The 15,072-nt window shown below is 32.1% G+C and overlaps 1 protein-coding gene across 1 annotated transcript in view; it reads right to left on the bottom strand.

Annotated features, from left to right (window-relative positions):
• LOC149803317 (choline O-acetyltransferase-like) overlaps positions 1-12,724 on the bottom strand; it is an 86,035-nt gene extending 73,311 nt beyond the window's left edge. The window contains 2 exon segments of the mRNA XM_089953914.1: positions 3,159-3,295; positions 12,682-12,724. Of these exon segments, the coding sequence (XP_089810040.1) occupies positions 3,159-3,295; positions 12,682-12,724 (180 nt within the window).
• Between the last annotated feature and the right edge of the window lie 2,348 nt (positions 12,725-15,072).

Here is a 15,072-nt window from a genome sequence, read left to right as displayed (position 1 = left end):
ATTGTGAGTAGCGTTTCTCTTTATGAATTAAATTATTGGTATGCTAACTTCCCACCCTACATGACCCTTGGAATTATTTCACAAATGTTTAGCATGCGTTGTGATTAGAACGAATCAAACTTATACATGTATCTAAAAAACTCAATTAAATATTGTAAGAAAGTAATAAAACAACAAATTTACAAAATGCCATTACTGGACTAATCTGTTGGTATATAGAATGCAAGATGCCGCTGTTACTGAACTACTCTGTCCGTACAAAAAGTGCGCGACGCCGCCATTACTGGATTACACTGTCGGTACATATAATGTATGACGAATATACAGTCACGTTTAATCAGAATTACCAAGATATTTATAATATAACTCCAACCATAAATATTGAGGGGCTTTCTAATATTGCTCTTAACAGTTTACAGTGTGTCTTTGAATAAATCATATAGTGTATTAATGTTCTAAGCAACAATCGGCTGTTTAATTATTGGCAGCCTCAGAACCATATTAAATTTAACAACAACAAAAAATCTCTGGAATTTTATACATAGTCGTAATGTGTGCAACGTGAAAATGTAACCCGTCACTTATATATGTTGAACTACTAATTGCCCAAATATATTAAAAAAACTTTGTAAATTATGATCAAAGAACGGCAAGGAAAAATATTCATGTATTTGACAATATTCTTATTCGTATTTTAAATTTGCTTAATAATAACAAATGTAAAATAACCTAATACCAGATTAGGTTAATTGAACCGAGTACTCGACTAGTGTGATAGAACCTAATAATAGACCAGTTGAATAGCTATATTATAATACTATTCTAGTGTAATCGAACTTGATACTATTCTAGTGTAATCGAACTTGATACTATTCTAGTGTAATCGAACTTGATACTATTCTAGTGTAATCGAACTTGATACTATTCTAGTGTAATCGAACTTGATATTATTCTAGTGTAATCGAACTTGATATTATTCTAGTGTAATCGAACTTGATACTATTCTAGTGTAATCGAACTTGATACTATTCTAGTGTAATCGAACTTGATACTAGACTAGTGTAACCGAACTTGATATTATTCTAGTGTAATCGAACTTGATACTAGACTAGTGTAATCGAACTTGATACTAGACTAGTGTAACCGAACTTGATATTATTCTAGTGTAATCGAACTTGATACTATTCTAGTGTAATCGAACTTGATATTATTCTAGTGTAATCGAACTTGATACTATTCTAGTGTAATCGAACTTGATACTATTCTAGTGTAATCGAACTTGATACTAGACTAGTGTAACCGAACTTGATATTATTCTAGTGTAATCGAACTTGATACTAGACTAGTGTAATAGAACTTGATACTATTCTAGTGTAATAGAACTTGATACTATTCTAGTGTAATCGAACTTGATACTAGACTAGTGTAATAGAACTTAATACTAGACTAGTGTAATCGAACTTGATACTGAACTAGTGTAATAGAACTTGATACTATTCTAGTGTAATCGAATTTGATACTATTCTAGTGTAATCGAACTTGATACTAGACTAGTGTAATAGAACTTGATACTAGACTAGTGTAATCAAACTTGATACTATTCTAGTGTAAACGAACTTGATACTAGACTATTGTAATAGAACTTAATACTAAACTAGTGTAATAGAACCTAATGCTAGATTGGTGGAAAATAATCTGATATTACACTAATGTAACAGAACCTAATAATGGACTAACATAATAAAACCTAATACCAGACAAGTGTAGTAGAACATTGAACAAACTGTAGTACTTATGTGCGATAAAATCACCGATTCCATGAGTAGGGATCATTCGTTGCTCTCATTCAACGCTCCTTTAATATTTTTTCTGCTGCTGTTGATTTTGTGTAAATGGCTAAGTCAGAGCCAAATAGTTTGGATGAAATTGGAAATAATATAACGGAAACCACGACTTTCATTGTCAACTGCCATCCAAAGTAAGCAAAGGAATCTTCCTTGCCTTCCATAAATACCAGTATAATTTTTTATTTGTTTTGTTGATTTTATCGGTACTTTTAGCATATTAAGTACCCGGACTGGCCTAGTCGGGTATCGAACCTGCGACCAAAATGCGAACAGCAAAAATCAAACCTTCTCGTAGCACGATGTGCTGAGAGAATATAATTTGCTCAGTTCTCTTGAAATCAGAATAGCTTACCCTATTTACAACTAGGCGTTTGATCGACACGAGGAAATACGACTATTTTATTTTAAGATTCGACGTGTACTCAGCCGATAAATGTTGTAGTGCAAAATTCGAGGATCGTCTACGTACTAATTGAATCTAGTGAAAATAATTTTCCTAGAAGCCACTAATTTATTGCTCTGGTTAAGAAACTGGTCAGACGTTTATTCTGCTTAAATTGTTTAAGAGAGAGGAAATAGAGAGGAAAATCGTGATGCTAAAGATTTTAAGAAGGGCCTGGGAAGGAATCGCGCGTTTGAATCATGGAAGTTCGTGTTCCATTGGACGGTGAGCCACTTTTTAAAGGGATGAAAGAAAGGAAACTGTTCCCCGAAGCACTTTCAATTTACAGTTTTGCTAGTAAGCTCGAGCTTTTAGGAACAATGTTTGTCACGAATTACAGTCCAATTTATCTAATTTTCTAGAAACAAATAATTGCTGTTGGCTGAGTTAATCGACCAGAAGAATTGCATCTTCATATACGGTGATTTCTCGGCGGATTAGTCTGCCGGAGCGTTAACCACAATAAGAGAATAAATGATTAATAGTGCAGGAAGGAGAGATATAACGTTTAGAAAAATAAATGATACTAACTTTGTTCGTTGATCAATATATATATATATATATATATATATATATATATATATATATATATATATATATATATATATATATATATATATATATATATATATATATTATTAATTGAGGTAACATAATATAGCAAATGATGTTTTTATGGTAATCGAACGGAGTTAATGTATCTTATTAGAAACATTACTTGAAAACTGAGGTATTTACATAAATGGTGATGATAATAAAGATTATGATGATGGCGGCAATAATGATAATGACGAAGACAATGCAGATACAACAAATAATGGGTTAGCAATGAAAAGAACGAGAAAGATAAAATGTGTATTGAAACTTACCATAAGATCCCATCTTGGATAAATTTCCCCATCGATAGAGGCGACCCTTGTAATATACTCTTTTACATGACCGGCAGCCATCTTAACACGTTGAAGTCAAAATATATTTTTGTACCCTTCTTTGTACGATGTTACATCTTTATCGTTCCAAAAGAAGTTACAATTATTAAACTAGATTATTCAGACAATACTGGATTTCAGCAATGATTCGTCAGTGTGAAAATTTACTGCTCTTTTCAGGAAGTCCATCCCTTTACAATGTCCTCATGTTCAAAGCTGAAAGTAAAAATTCTTTTGATAAGGAACATGAAACCAAATGGGAAATTTTGTCTATATTTTCTACATTAGCATCGTCTTTAATGTTGTCACGTATTTCTTATGTAGGACCTTTATGAACAATTTCAATAGAACATTTTCATGTGTAACGTGTATTGGTTTTGCGATAAATTAGCTATTAATTTTTGTTCAAATTTACTTGCTACTATTATTGATAGGATTTGGTGAATATAAACGTTGTCATCAAAGATATGAAAATAAATAATGGTATTATCAGGTAAAATAGTGGGAAATTTCCTATCAATAACTTAATGATTACATCTGCCAAATAGTATTACAGTATAACGTTGAGTATCGGAGACCATCGTGGGACATAGATTTTGCTTGGATGATCCTTCTTTCTTTTCGTAGTCAAAAGTTTGGATTGAAGTATCAGGATTAAATGTTTAAGATCATAAGATCATCGTACATTTGACTGTATTAATATCAATGAATGTTAACATTCTGTAAACATCGGACATGTTTCAGAACAGGAAAAAGCAGATACAACAAAACCTATTATTTAGATAATTTAATTAAATTATAAAATTCATGGTAAGATTTTACAGAGATTATCAGAGATCTACTCGGACTATCCCTAACGCAATGGCAACAGAGGAATGATGAACAGCAATTCTTTGTAAGGTCTTATGAACATACGTGTCAAAGAGTTTCGATGAAGGTAATAAGCTCGTCTGACATGGACTTTGTTCCCACCTGTGTTGATTGGTCATATACATCGTCAGACATAAAGGCACCACTGATCGATGACTGACATTTAATTACTCATGCTTGGACTGCAAGACATCGTTGATTAGGAGTCTTTAATTAATGACTGATTAGCTTTAATTTCTATATTACAAATTATATTGCACTCGGGGCCCCAATATATATATATATATATATATATATATATATATATATATATATATATATATATATATATATGTTATAGCGTAACATGTAAAAGACAGTGTTCATACAACAAAAGAGAACGATTAAAGGTCTAATTATTAGGATCGGTCGCTTTGAACATTTACCTTTCGTTCGCCAGAGTTTAAACATAATGCAAAGATCAATGATACTAATGGATAAATAATGTGAAGAACAGAACCAGGCGAAGAGGTTTTAAAAATATGTTTTAAAAGAACAGTTTAGCGAGATCGTTGTTTATTGAAAACTCTATGATGTGCGACAGAACAGTTGGCGAGATCATTTGTTCTGAAAAGCCTATGAACGTTGAAGATCAATCATTCAGTGTTCCTAAGGATACACGTACTAGCCGTAATAGAAAGCTTTTAGTACTAAGACATCAAGGGTAAAACTATATATATATATATATATATATATATATATATATATATATATATATATATATATATATATATATATATATATATATACTTTGTGCAAAGTCCTAAATCTCTATAATACTTAGGTACACCTACATCATGAAACTTCTGCATCCTATTATTTCCAACTAGAAGCGAAAACTCTGATCTTTTTGCATGTATAAATGCAGAAGGCCACATCAGTAACTCTAGACGTTTACCCTGGTAATTTTGACTCATTAAAACAACATTTAACCAACATGTTTCAGAAAGTACTTTTGGTAAAAATCATATTACTTGTGGTCTCCTTTATATAATTTCTTCATGTAACGAACATCACAAATGAGTCTTTTCAGCAAAAAATCAAGTGTCCATTAATTTATAAACCAACATTTTGCAAAAGGGTCCACTCTTTGGCTTCTAAAAAATGTTATCCTCCACCAAATCAAACTTGAATGAGGTTCCATGGCTGTTTAGCTTTACACGTCGATTATGAAAGCGTCAGTCGTGGTATAGCCTGGTATAGTTCCATTAGCTGGAGGAGGTTTCCGTGTTTGTAAAACTTTAATTGCATAATCTCTGGATTTTAAGTAATGGCTTAGAATGTGATAATACTAAGGTAAACCTAAGAAAAATGATTCCTTTGGATGGTATCTTCTAACTGCAATCACAGACCACTTTCCTATGTCATATATCTTTGTACCACTGCTTTTGCTGAATATAGCACACATCTAATCCTAGCAGAGAAATGCATCTGGAAATCATGTAAAAAACGAAGAACATAAACCTAGCTCTCCCTGATCATTATTCAACGTCAGATTCTGCCTCTCATTTGTTCGTCCTAGGGATCCACAATGCAACACAACAATTTAAAACGTTCAAGCCGAAAACAGTCAGGGTATACAAGACTCATGACGTCATAACTATAACGAGACCTTTGTAAATATACATTCGATTAATATAGGGAGTTACATTATGCTTTAAAAATAACTTTGTACCATTCTTCATTTTCTCCTGTCTAGCGTACATCCATCAATCCATCCATGCATGCATACATACATCCATCCATCCATACATTCATACACATACACACACACATGCATACATACATCAGACAGTCGTACGTACATACATACATACATGCACGCACGCACGCACGCACGCACACACGCACACACACACACACACACACACATACATACATACATCAGACAGTCATATAATACTAAATGAAATAACCTTCTGTACAAATCAATATTTTCCCTATTATTATTGACATAAATAAACAGATCACTTGTATGATAGGAAACCCAATAAATATTACTTCTTGAAACGAGAAACATGTGTATCTCATCTGATAGGAAATACAGTCTCTATTTCTACTTAAAACGAGAAACAATGGTAGTTCAGCTGGCATAAATACAATATGTATTACGTCTTAAACAAGAAATATGTGTAGCTCATCCATAGGAAACGCAATATACATTATTTCTTGAAACGATAAACATGGTTAGTTTATCAGATACGAAACTCGACATGTATTACTTTTTAAACGAGAAATATGGGTACTTTATCTGATAGGAAGTCCAATATGTATTACTTCTTAAAATGAGAAAAATGGGTAGTTCATCTGTTAGAAAACACAATAGATATTGCTGCTTAAAACATTATGTATTACTTCTTAAGTTGAAAAACATTGTGTAGTACATGGGTAGTACGTCTGTTCGGAAATACAATATGTATTACTTCTTAAACTGATAAACATTGGGTAGTTCATATGTTAGGAAACACAATATGTATTACTCCTTAAAACGAGAAACAATGTTAGATCATTCGACATAAATATATTATGTATTTCATCTTGAAACGAGAAATATGGGTAGTTCATCTGTTTGGAAACACAATACATATTACTTCTTAAAACAATATGTATTACTTCTAAAAGTTGAAAAACATTGGGTAGCACATGGGTAGTTCATTTGCTAGGAAATACTATGTATTACTTCTTAAGCTGAGAAACATTGTTAAAAAAACATAGTATGTATTACTCCTTAAAACGAGAAACATGGTTAGTTTACCTTATAGTAAAACCAATTTGTATGATTTCTTAAAACGAGAAACATGGGTAGTTCATCTGTTAGGAAACACAATATGTATTTCTTCTTAAAACGAGAAATATGGGTAGTTCATCTTTTGGGAGACCCCTTATATATTAGTTCTTAAAATGAGGAACATGGGTACTTTATTGGACAGGAAACCCAATATGTATCGTTCTTAAAACGAGATACATGGGTAGTTTATCTGATAAGAAACCCAATATAGATTACTTCTTAAAACGATAAACATGGGTGGTTCATCTACATGAAACTCAACATATATTACCTATTATATGCTCAATTATTTTCTACGTTAACTTTACATTATCAGAATCGTTCAGTATTTTACGATATTGCACACCTTCATATTGCACCCACGCGCAGGACACGTGTGCCCAATAGTGTATTCGGAACTACTTTATAAAGAAATCATGTACACTCGCATACTAGGCGCAATACGTTTTGGTTGATTAAATTTGTTTCTGAAAGAACTAAAGCAGATGTTTAGTGGACTGCCAAATACCAGCTACTTTGATACAATGTTTCGGATCTTGGCGATAGACGCCAGATTTCATAAAATTGTTTGGTACCTACAAATAACATTCAAGCTATAAAGGCATAAACTGCCTCCTTTAGCTGGTAATAAGAATGGTAAAAAATATACTTACAGTTTTACATTCTGAATTTCCTCAAAATGTACTGTCTTAGTTCTGCAAATCCCAAGTACATGAGCCATTTCATGAGTTCTCAAGCTTGATTGCACACTTCGAAATTGTACTTTAATTTCGACTATATTCCAAGTGCAACTGCATCCTCCTTACTGTACTCGAAATGTAATAAACATTAAATTCAATAGCGTCTTTTTGATAATTGCAATTGAAACACTTCATATTTTTCCCACATTATGATTTCAAATAGTCAAGGACAGAACAAACACACTTGCAGATGTAAACATGCTTCTCCCGCGCTGCTTCAATCCGATGTATTTCATGTACAATTTGCACAGATGAATCTAGTCCATAATCACGATCTTTCGTAGAATCGAAAATAAATACCAAAATCTATTCATTCCAGATCAAATGGAAAAGTTGTTGCAATACGCATTCATTCACAATATGACTCCAAATTTCAATTTTAACTAGACACACCATTTTCTTTCGAAAGTTATGTCGAGCGCACGACTAAGTTCAAATTTATCTGGGCGGAGTTATGTGCGCAATAATAATGTTGTTGTGTAACGATAAATCTGCGCTTGTGTATTTAGTTTGGAATACGGCATACATTCATTTACGTTGTTTCTTGTAGTGTATTTTGTTTATATAATTAAGCCTTAGGTAGAATTTTTAAAAAAATGAGCATATAATAAAAAGGTTACTGCATTTGTATGGGAAAATATGAACTCGTTTTGTCGGATGGATATAATGACTCCCAAGATCGTGCAGTATTCCATCCAAAACAATCGTTCATATTTTCCCATACAATTGCAGTAACCTATAATTCTTAAAACGAGAAACATGGGTAGTTCATCCATTGGGAAACACAATATTTATTACTTCATAAGCTGAGAAACACTGGGTTCATCTATTGGAAAATAATATTTATTACTTCGTAAGCTAAGAAACATTGAGTTCATCTGTTAGGAAACACAATAAGTATTACTTCTTAAGCTGATAAACATTGGGTAGTAAATCTGACAGAAATACAATGTGAATTACTTGTTAAGCTGATAAATTTGTGATAGTTCACAACATGTATTACTTCTTAAAATGAGAAACGTTGGGTAGTTCATCGGATTGGAAAAATACGTGATGAACAACGTGCTAAAATGAGAAACGTTTGGGTAATTTATTAAAATTAAATCATATCGATAAGATATGCTGCTTCAGTGACAACATAGTTCAATTGATAGTATTCTCTAATTCTTTTTCATGAGGGACTCCATTTTAATTATTTTCCTTTTGTATGAATCATATTAGATTGATGGTGACTCTCGTTCTTAATCCAAAGTATCACGTAGAAGCCTGCTAGGTACTATCCAATCACGAAGTTTATGGTTAACAGTTTCCGTTGTATTTTTGCAAAGGCAACACAATTGTAATCAAGTTTTCCTATCTTATTTTACAAACAAAATCATTTTATGTCAAAGTTTAAAACGGGAAGGCTAATGATTGTTAACATTTTGTGTCAAAGTTTAAAGCTGGAAGGCTATTGATTGTTGACATGTTGTGTCAAAGTTTAAAGCTGGAAGGCTATTGATTGTGGACATTTTGTGATCCTACATAGCTAATCATAAAACTGAATCCTCTTAGCTTCCATATTATTAACTTCAAATCACCATTCGACCGTAAACACAGTCTCACAGTTACTAAATGTGCGCTTCTTTTATAATATATGTTACCTTTGTTACGTGTATCTATCTTATGTGTGCTAAGTTGCATCATTATAGATTGTAATGGTCATTTAATAAATAACATATCAAATACTAATTTTCATTATAATTGCGGGTTTATACTTTATAAATAGGGTCATTTTAGTTAACATATTACATAGCATCAAGATAGTGGGTTTGTACTTTAGGATAAGGTAGGTCATATCCTTTGAGTGAACATGTTATTGTGGCTTTTTAACCATGCAAGCTGTAGTAGAAACCTTAATGACAAATTCAATGGGATTTCCCTTTCAAAAACATGTGATCTAATTCTTGATTTGCTAGCTGCTAAAGGACTTGACTTTGTTGAAAATGGTAGAGTGATTTCACAATCATTATTCGACTCTCATCCGTATTACGTGTTAGCTTTTTTCTAATAAAAGGAATTATTTACTGCAAATTAGTCATTCCTGAAATAAACATAAGCCTTCTTTTAGTAGCATAGTTATGTTTAACTTGAGAGGATTTAATTTATTTATTTCAATTATGCATTGGAATTACAAAGTTCTCAGACTTTAGGATTCAGTAGTTGCTTTGGCTGTACTGTGAATCCATTTAAAGATAGTTTTGGATTATATGATTATTATATGATTTTGATGCATAAAGACTACTGGCACGTCAGCACAATATATTGAACTTCATTCGGAATACCACTGGAACTCTTTTGGAATATCCGAAAATTTAGGACTTGTTATCAAATTTGCTTGACTATTTTTGATTTCATTCAACATACTATGAGTTAATTTGAATGTTTCATCAGTATTTTATAGAAATCAATAATATTTTGAATTTCACATAATTTGTTGGCTTTAACTCTTTTTTTTTGTTAGTTAGTTTGAGACCAGAGAGTCGAAATAACTTTATACCAGTAAAATGTAACAGAATTCAGTACACTGAAAAACATTTAATTGAACATAAAACTTATTTGTAAATTATTTAATTGATCCTAAGAACAGTCTTCATTTATAAATTGTTAAAATACACTTAGACTAACGCCGATAAAAGATACCAATGTTTCCTATTGTAATGTTTAGATTGTACCATTGTATAGCTGGTCAAGATCATGTTTGTTAGACTAACGCCGATAAAAGATACCAATGTTTCCTATTGTAATGTTTAGATTGTACCATTGTATAGCTGGTCAAGATCATGTTTGTTAGACTAACGCCGATAAAAGATACCAATGTTTCCTATTGTAATGTTTAGATTGTACCATTGTATAGCTGGTCAAGATCATGTTTGTTAGACTAACGCCGATAAAAGATACCAATGTTTCCTATTGTAATGTTTAGATTGTACCATTGTATAGCTGGTCAAGATCATGTTTGTTAGACTAACGCCGATAAAAGATACCAATGTTTCCTATTGTAATGTTTAGATTGTACCATTGTATAGCTGGTCAAGATCATGTTTGTTAGACTAACGCCGATAAAAGATACCAATGTTTCCTATTGTAATGTTTAGATTGTACCATTGTATAGCTGGTCAAGATCATGTTTGTTACACACGTAAACGTTTCCCAATAATTGAGAATAAACAACAGAAAAAGCCACCTGGAATTCGTTGATTTGTTTACATAATTCTAATGAAGTTCAACTGCAAAAAGGAAAACAAATATTGACATAAGGGGAGTAATCTACCAATATTTGTTTCCATTTTGATTCATGTTATAAAAACGTCTTAACCAGGTAAGTTTAATCGAATCATGAACATCTTATACCCTTTCGTACTTCATTCTTTGTAATCTTTTAATCTTTTAATTTACATTTTGCAATTGATCCTTTTCAAAAAATTTATGGGAAAGTGACTTTAATTCTCGTAACACGCTTTGAGGAGAGTTTGGTAATGTAAGTAAAACAATGAGTTAATTTAGGTAGTGCTAAACTTGTTATTACTGTTGTTTCCCAAATGTGTGAGTGATCTTCGCGACCATTCGAGAAATAAAGTTATTTTTCTGATTCACTAATCCTATTAGGGCTCTATCGTATAATAAAAATGAAATAAAAATGATATGCTTATAAATTATAATTTAATAAAGGCAGGATGCAAATTACATTTTTGGTAGTATCTGATTTTTCATCATGCACTATTCCCATACCAAATTGCTTAGGGATTTTCAGTTTTATAGCATGTCCGGAAAACTTCACATATTGACATATAACATACAATGCGGACTTATGAGCGTTGTCACCGCCATCTAGAGTTAGTCATGTGTCCTTAGTATATTGTGATACTACATGATATATTGTTTTTGCCTTAATACTTTTTATATTGGATATTTTTATGATTATATCGACCAAAATCACTGCATATATATCGCAACAATGGAAAGGGAAAGAGTATGGGCCTGTCAAATGCGTTTGTTTTTATATAATTCTGAACACTGATGGAACTTGGCAGTTGCATCTATTTTTTAACAGTAATACTTAGTTTGAATAGGTCTAACACTATATGTTTGAATAATCGAATGCTTTCCCAAAATCTATTTAAAACATTATATGAGGTTTGTTATACTTGTTTGTATAGAACATGGGATCATATAGGCTACTCTAGCATATGTCTTTAATAAAGCATGTTTGGTGGGCATTTATTGCATAGGGTAAAATATTGTCCTTCATTTCCCATTGCAAGTATTGATCCCTTGCTTTTAATGTGTTATAATTCGCTGATTTAGTAAAACAAATTGATGACTTAAGCAGCAAAATATTTGTGTATTGTCCAATTAAGGTATATCTACTCATATTTGTGGATTGTCCAATTAAGGGATATCTGCTCATATTTGTGGATTGTCCAAGTAAGGGATATCTACTCATATTTGTGGATTGTCCAATTAAGGGATATCTACTCATATTTGTGGATTGTCCAATTAAGGGATATCTACTCATATTTATGGATTGTCCAATTAAGGTATATCTACTCATATTTGTGGATTGTCCAATTAAGGGATATCTACTCATATTTGTGGATTGTCCAATTAAGGGATATCTACTCATATTTGTGGATTGTCCAATTAAGGGATATCTACTCATATTTGTGGATTGTCCAATTAAGGGATATCTACTCATATTTGTTGATTGTCCAACTGAATATATCTGCCCATGTGTTTCTTTATCCAATCAGGGAATATCTGCATAATTTAACAGAGACTACAATGTGACTGGATCAACATGTTCAAATGAGTATAAATTCTAATTCATATTTGCTTCCTCAAAATATCCTCTTGACTTCCTGTTACGCTTCCATTTTTTAAATCAAGCATAGTTTGGTGATGTAACGCAAATTTTCATAATTACAAAATTCTTTTGAGAGTTTTTGTCCCTCTTCCATCCATTTTGCACTTGACTTTATCATACCACTTTCCTCTTTGTTTCCTCGAATCTGCATCGTTTGCTCCATTCTTATTTTCTAATTATCTTAATTAATCAATTTTATTTGCTTTCGTTTAGAAATTCTTTACCTTGAATAAGTTGTCATTTAACAATTGATTTCATTGTCTGTTTATTGACAAATGTGAAATGGTTTGACTAATTTCTACTAGTATGGTCACAAAATAATTGATTAATGATTGAAACACGGAACTCAGAATCTGGTATATTTTCAGTATCTGAAGCAGGTTCAGGACAAAAATATTGAATTTTCCAGTAACTAACTGTCAATTAAAATGGCAGAGTCTTACTCTTCACCCTTCAATAAAAAGTTATTGAATCGCTAGAAAATTTTTGTTTTTCCTGTTTTTATTTTCAGAATGCTAGGGAGCAATTATATACCAGAATTTATTTCTTCTTTAATGATCAAGGTTAAAGCCTTCGACTACTCTTGACTTGGTCTTGGTAAGAGTACAAAAAGTGACGAAGCTGTCCTAATTTGGGGCTATCACACTTTTGTCGCACCGACTGAAGCCAATTTTCGACCAACAAGTATTTATACACTATCCACCTATGCCCCGCACACCAGGCACTACGAATGCCAAAACCCCAAGACAATATTCATCGAAGCCAACAGTAACGTTGCAAACTTCGCTCTACTATATAAAAAAATTTTAAAAAATAAAATAATAAAAAATAATAAAAAATGGTGAAATATTGTAGTCCATGTATGGAAAAAGAGACAACCATACAAAACTCATCGCAGGTACAAACACAAAACGTAATAATCCGTATATGCCACTTTTCTCAGCATAGGTCTCCGTGCGCGAAATCGGCATTACTTTGCATGCTCAAGAAACACGTACGAGAATAATCTAGTACCAGATATAGACAGGCTGAAGATTTGGAAAGGTACTAGGGTCGCACACATTTTCAGCCACTCTTCGATCTTCACATGTTCTTACACGATGCAAGTGTATACTTTCTCCACAAACACATCGTATACACTAAAAGGCAGTGTGTGTTGTACAACCTCAGAAGATTTGTCGACGGACCAAAAGATCTCTCTGCTGTATCACAAACGCGAGGTAGTTGGAAAAATGAAAATACTTTTTAAATCTCGACTGCGACGAATGAATGAGATAGAAAACTTGGATCAGATCCAGATTCCACACAAAGAATACAAAAGAATCTTCGAATACACTCTCGAGATGAATACATGATGCATTGTCCAAACAAGAGAAAGTAACAAAGTTGATATATTCTTCCAAACAACCTTGCAGACTCGGAGAAGCAAGGAAAGCACTGCTGCACAGTCTGGTCACGAAAGGTCCAGACGCTATTTTAGAGTTTTAGAGAAAATATTTCGTAAATGATAAGGACAAAAAAGGCACAGATCGTCGATCTTCTACATTGTATATGCGCATCCAACCTGGCGTTTCTTGATAACATTCCATTGACAACGCTTGTACTATTGTTAAGAATCTATGGTCTTCAAATATGAAAAAGAAAAGAGCGAACACCAACAAGTTTTGTAAAATTAAGCACATAATTTATTTCTCTAGAATTCAAAGAAAGCATTTGAAAAGAACTTAAAGTATTGTGAATTAAATGCCTATTAGTCATAAACGTTTTATCACAGGACCAAATGTAGAAAGTTCCATATGAATGCCATTGGTATTCCATTTAAATTCATATAATGAGCAGGTTGATGTGCATGCAGTCGCGAACGAGATCAATTGCCAACAGCCTGGATTGTGGCGATATGATAAGAGTATTTTGATGTATCACAATATTATAATCCAAAAATGTTCTTGTCTGAATTCACTATAATTGCAAATTAATTTGCCAGTCCAAGAATATTATAGATGACCACTTTGTATTTCCAGTGAATAATAATTATAATAAACAAACCCGTCCAAAAGAAAATTGAAAAACAATTGATTCTGCTTCAAGTTGTTAAGGCAAGAATGAATCATTTCTCAAGTAAACAATATTATACATAAAAAATCTAAGACACAATAGTAGAACTAAGATGATAGACAAAAGTTCATTTGTAGAAAATTCTTTGTGAACATGATAAAATATGGTTGCTAAAATTATAATAAAAAACATGGTGAACATGAGGTAGACCAGGTTTTGCATGGGGTAATTGTAATATCATAATCAGTGTAAGATAAACATGTTTTAAGTAATAATGATCTGAATAAGTACTCCACATTCATAGAGAAAAGTTTGCTAAGTATTATTTTGTTAATATATCAATGTCTCTAGCCATGTACACATTGAATTGAGGTCAATTACAAAATAAAAATGTACATAACATATGACCACTAAGAAAAGATGACAAATACTACAAATTAAAAAGACATAATACAC

Source organism: Sinohyriopsis cumingii, chromosome 3 (genome assembly GCF_028554795.1).
Source record: "Sinohyriopsis cumingii isolate HCF-2022 chromosome 3, ASM2855479v2, whole genome shotgun sequence".
NCBI lineage: Eukaryota > Metazoa > Mollusca > Bivalvia > Unionida > Unionidae > Sinohyriopsis > Sinohyriopsis cumingii.
This window is presented reverse-complemented; position numbering and strand designations above follow the sequence as displayed.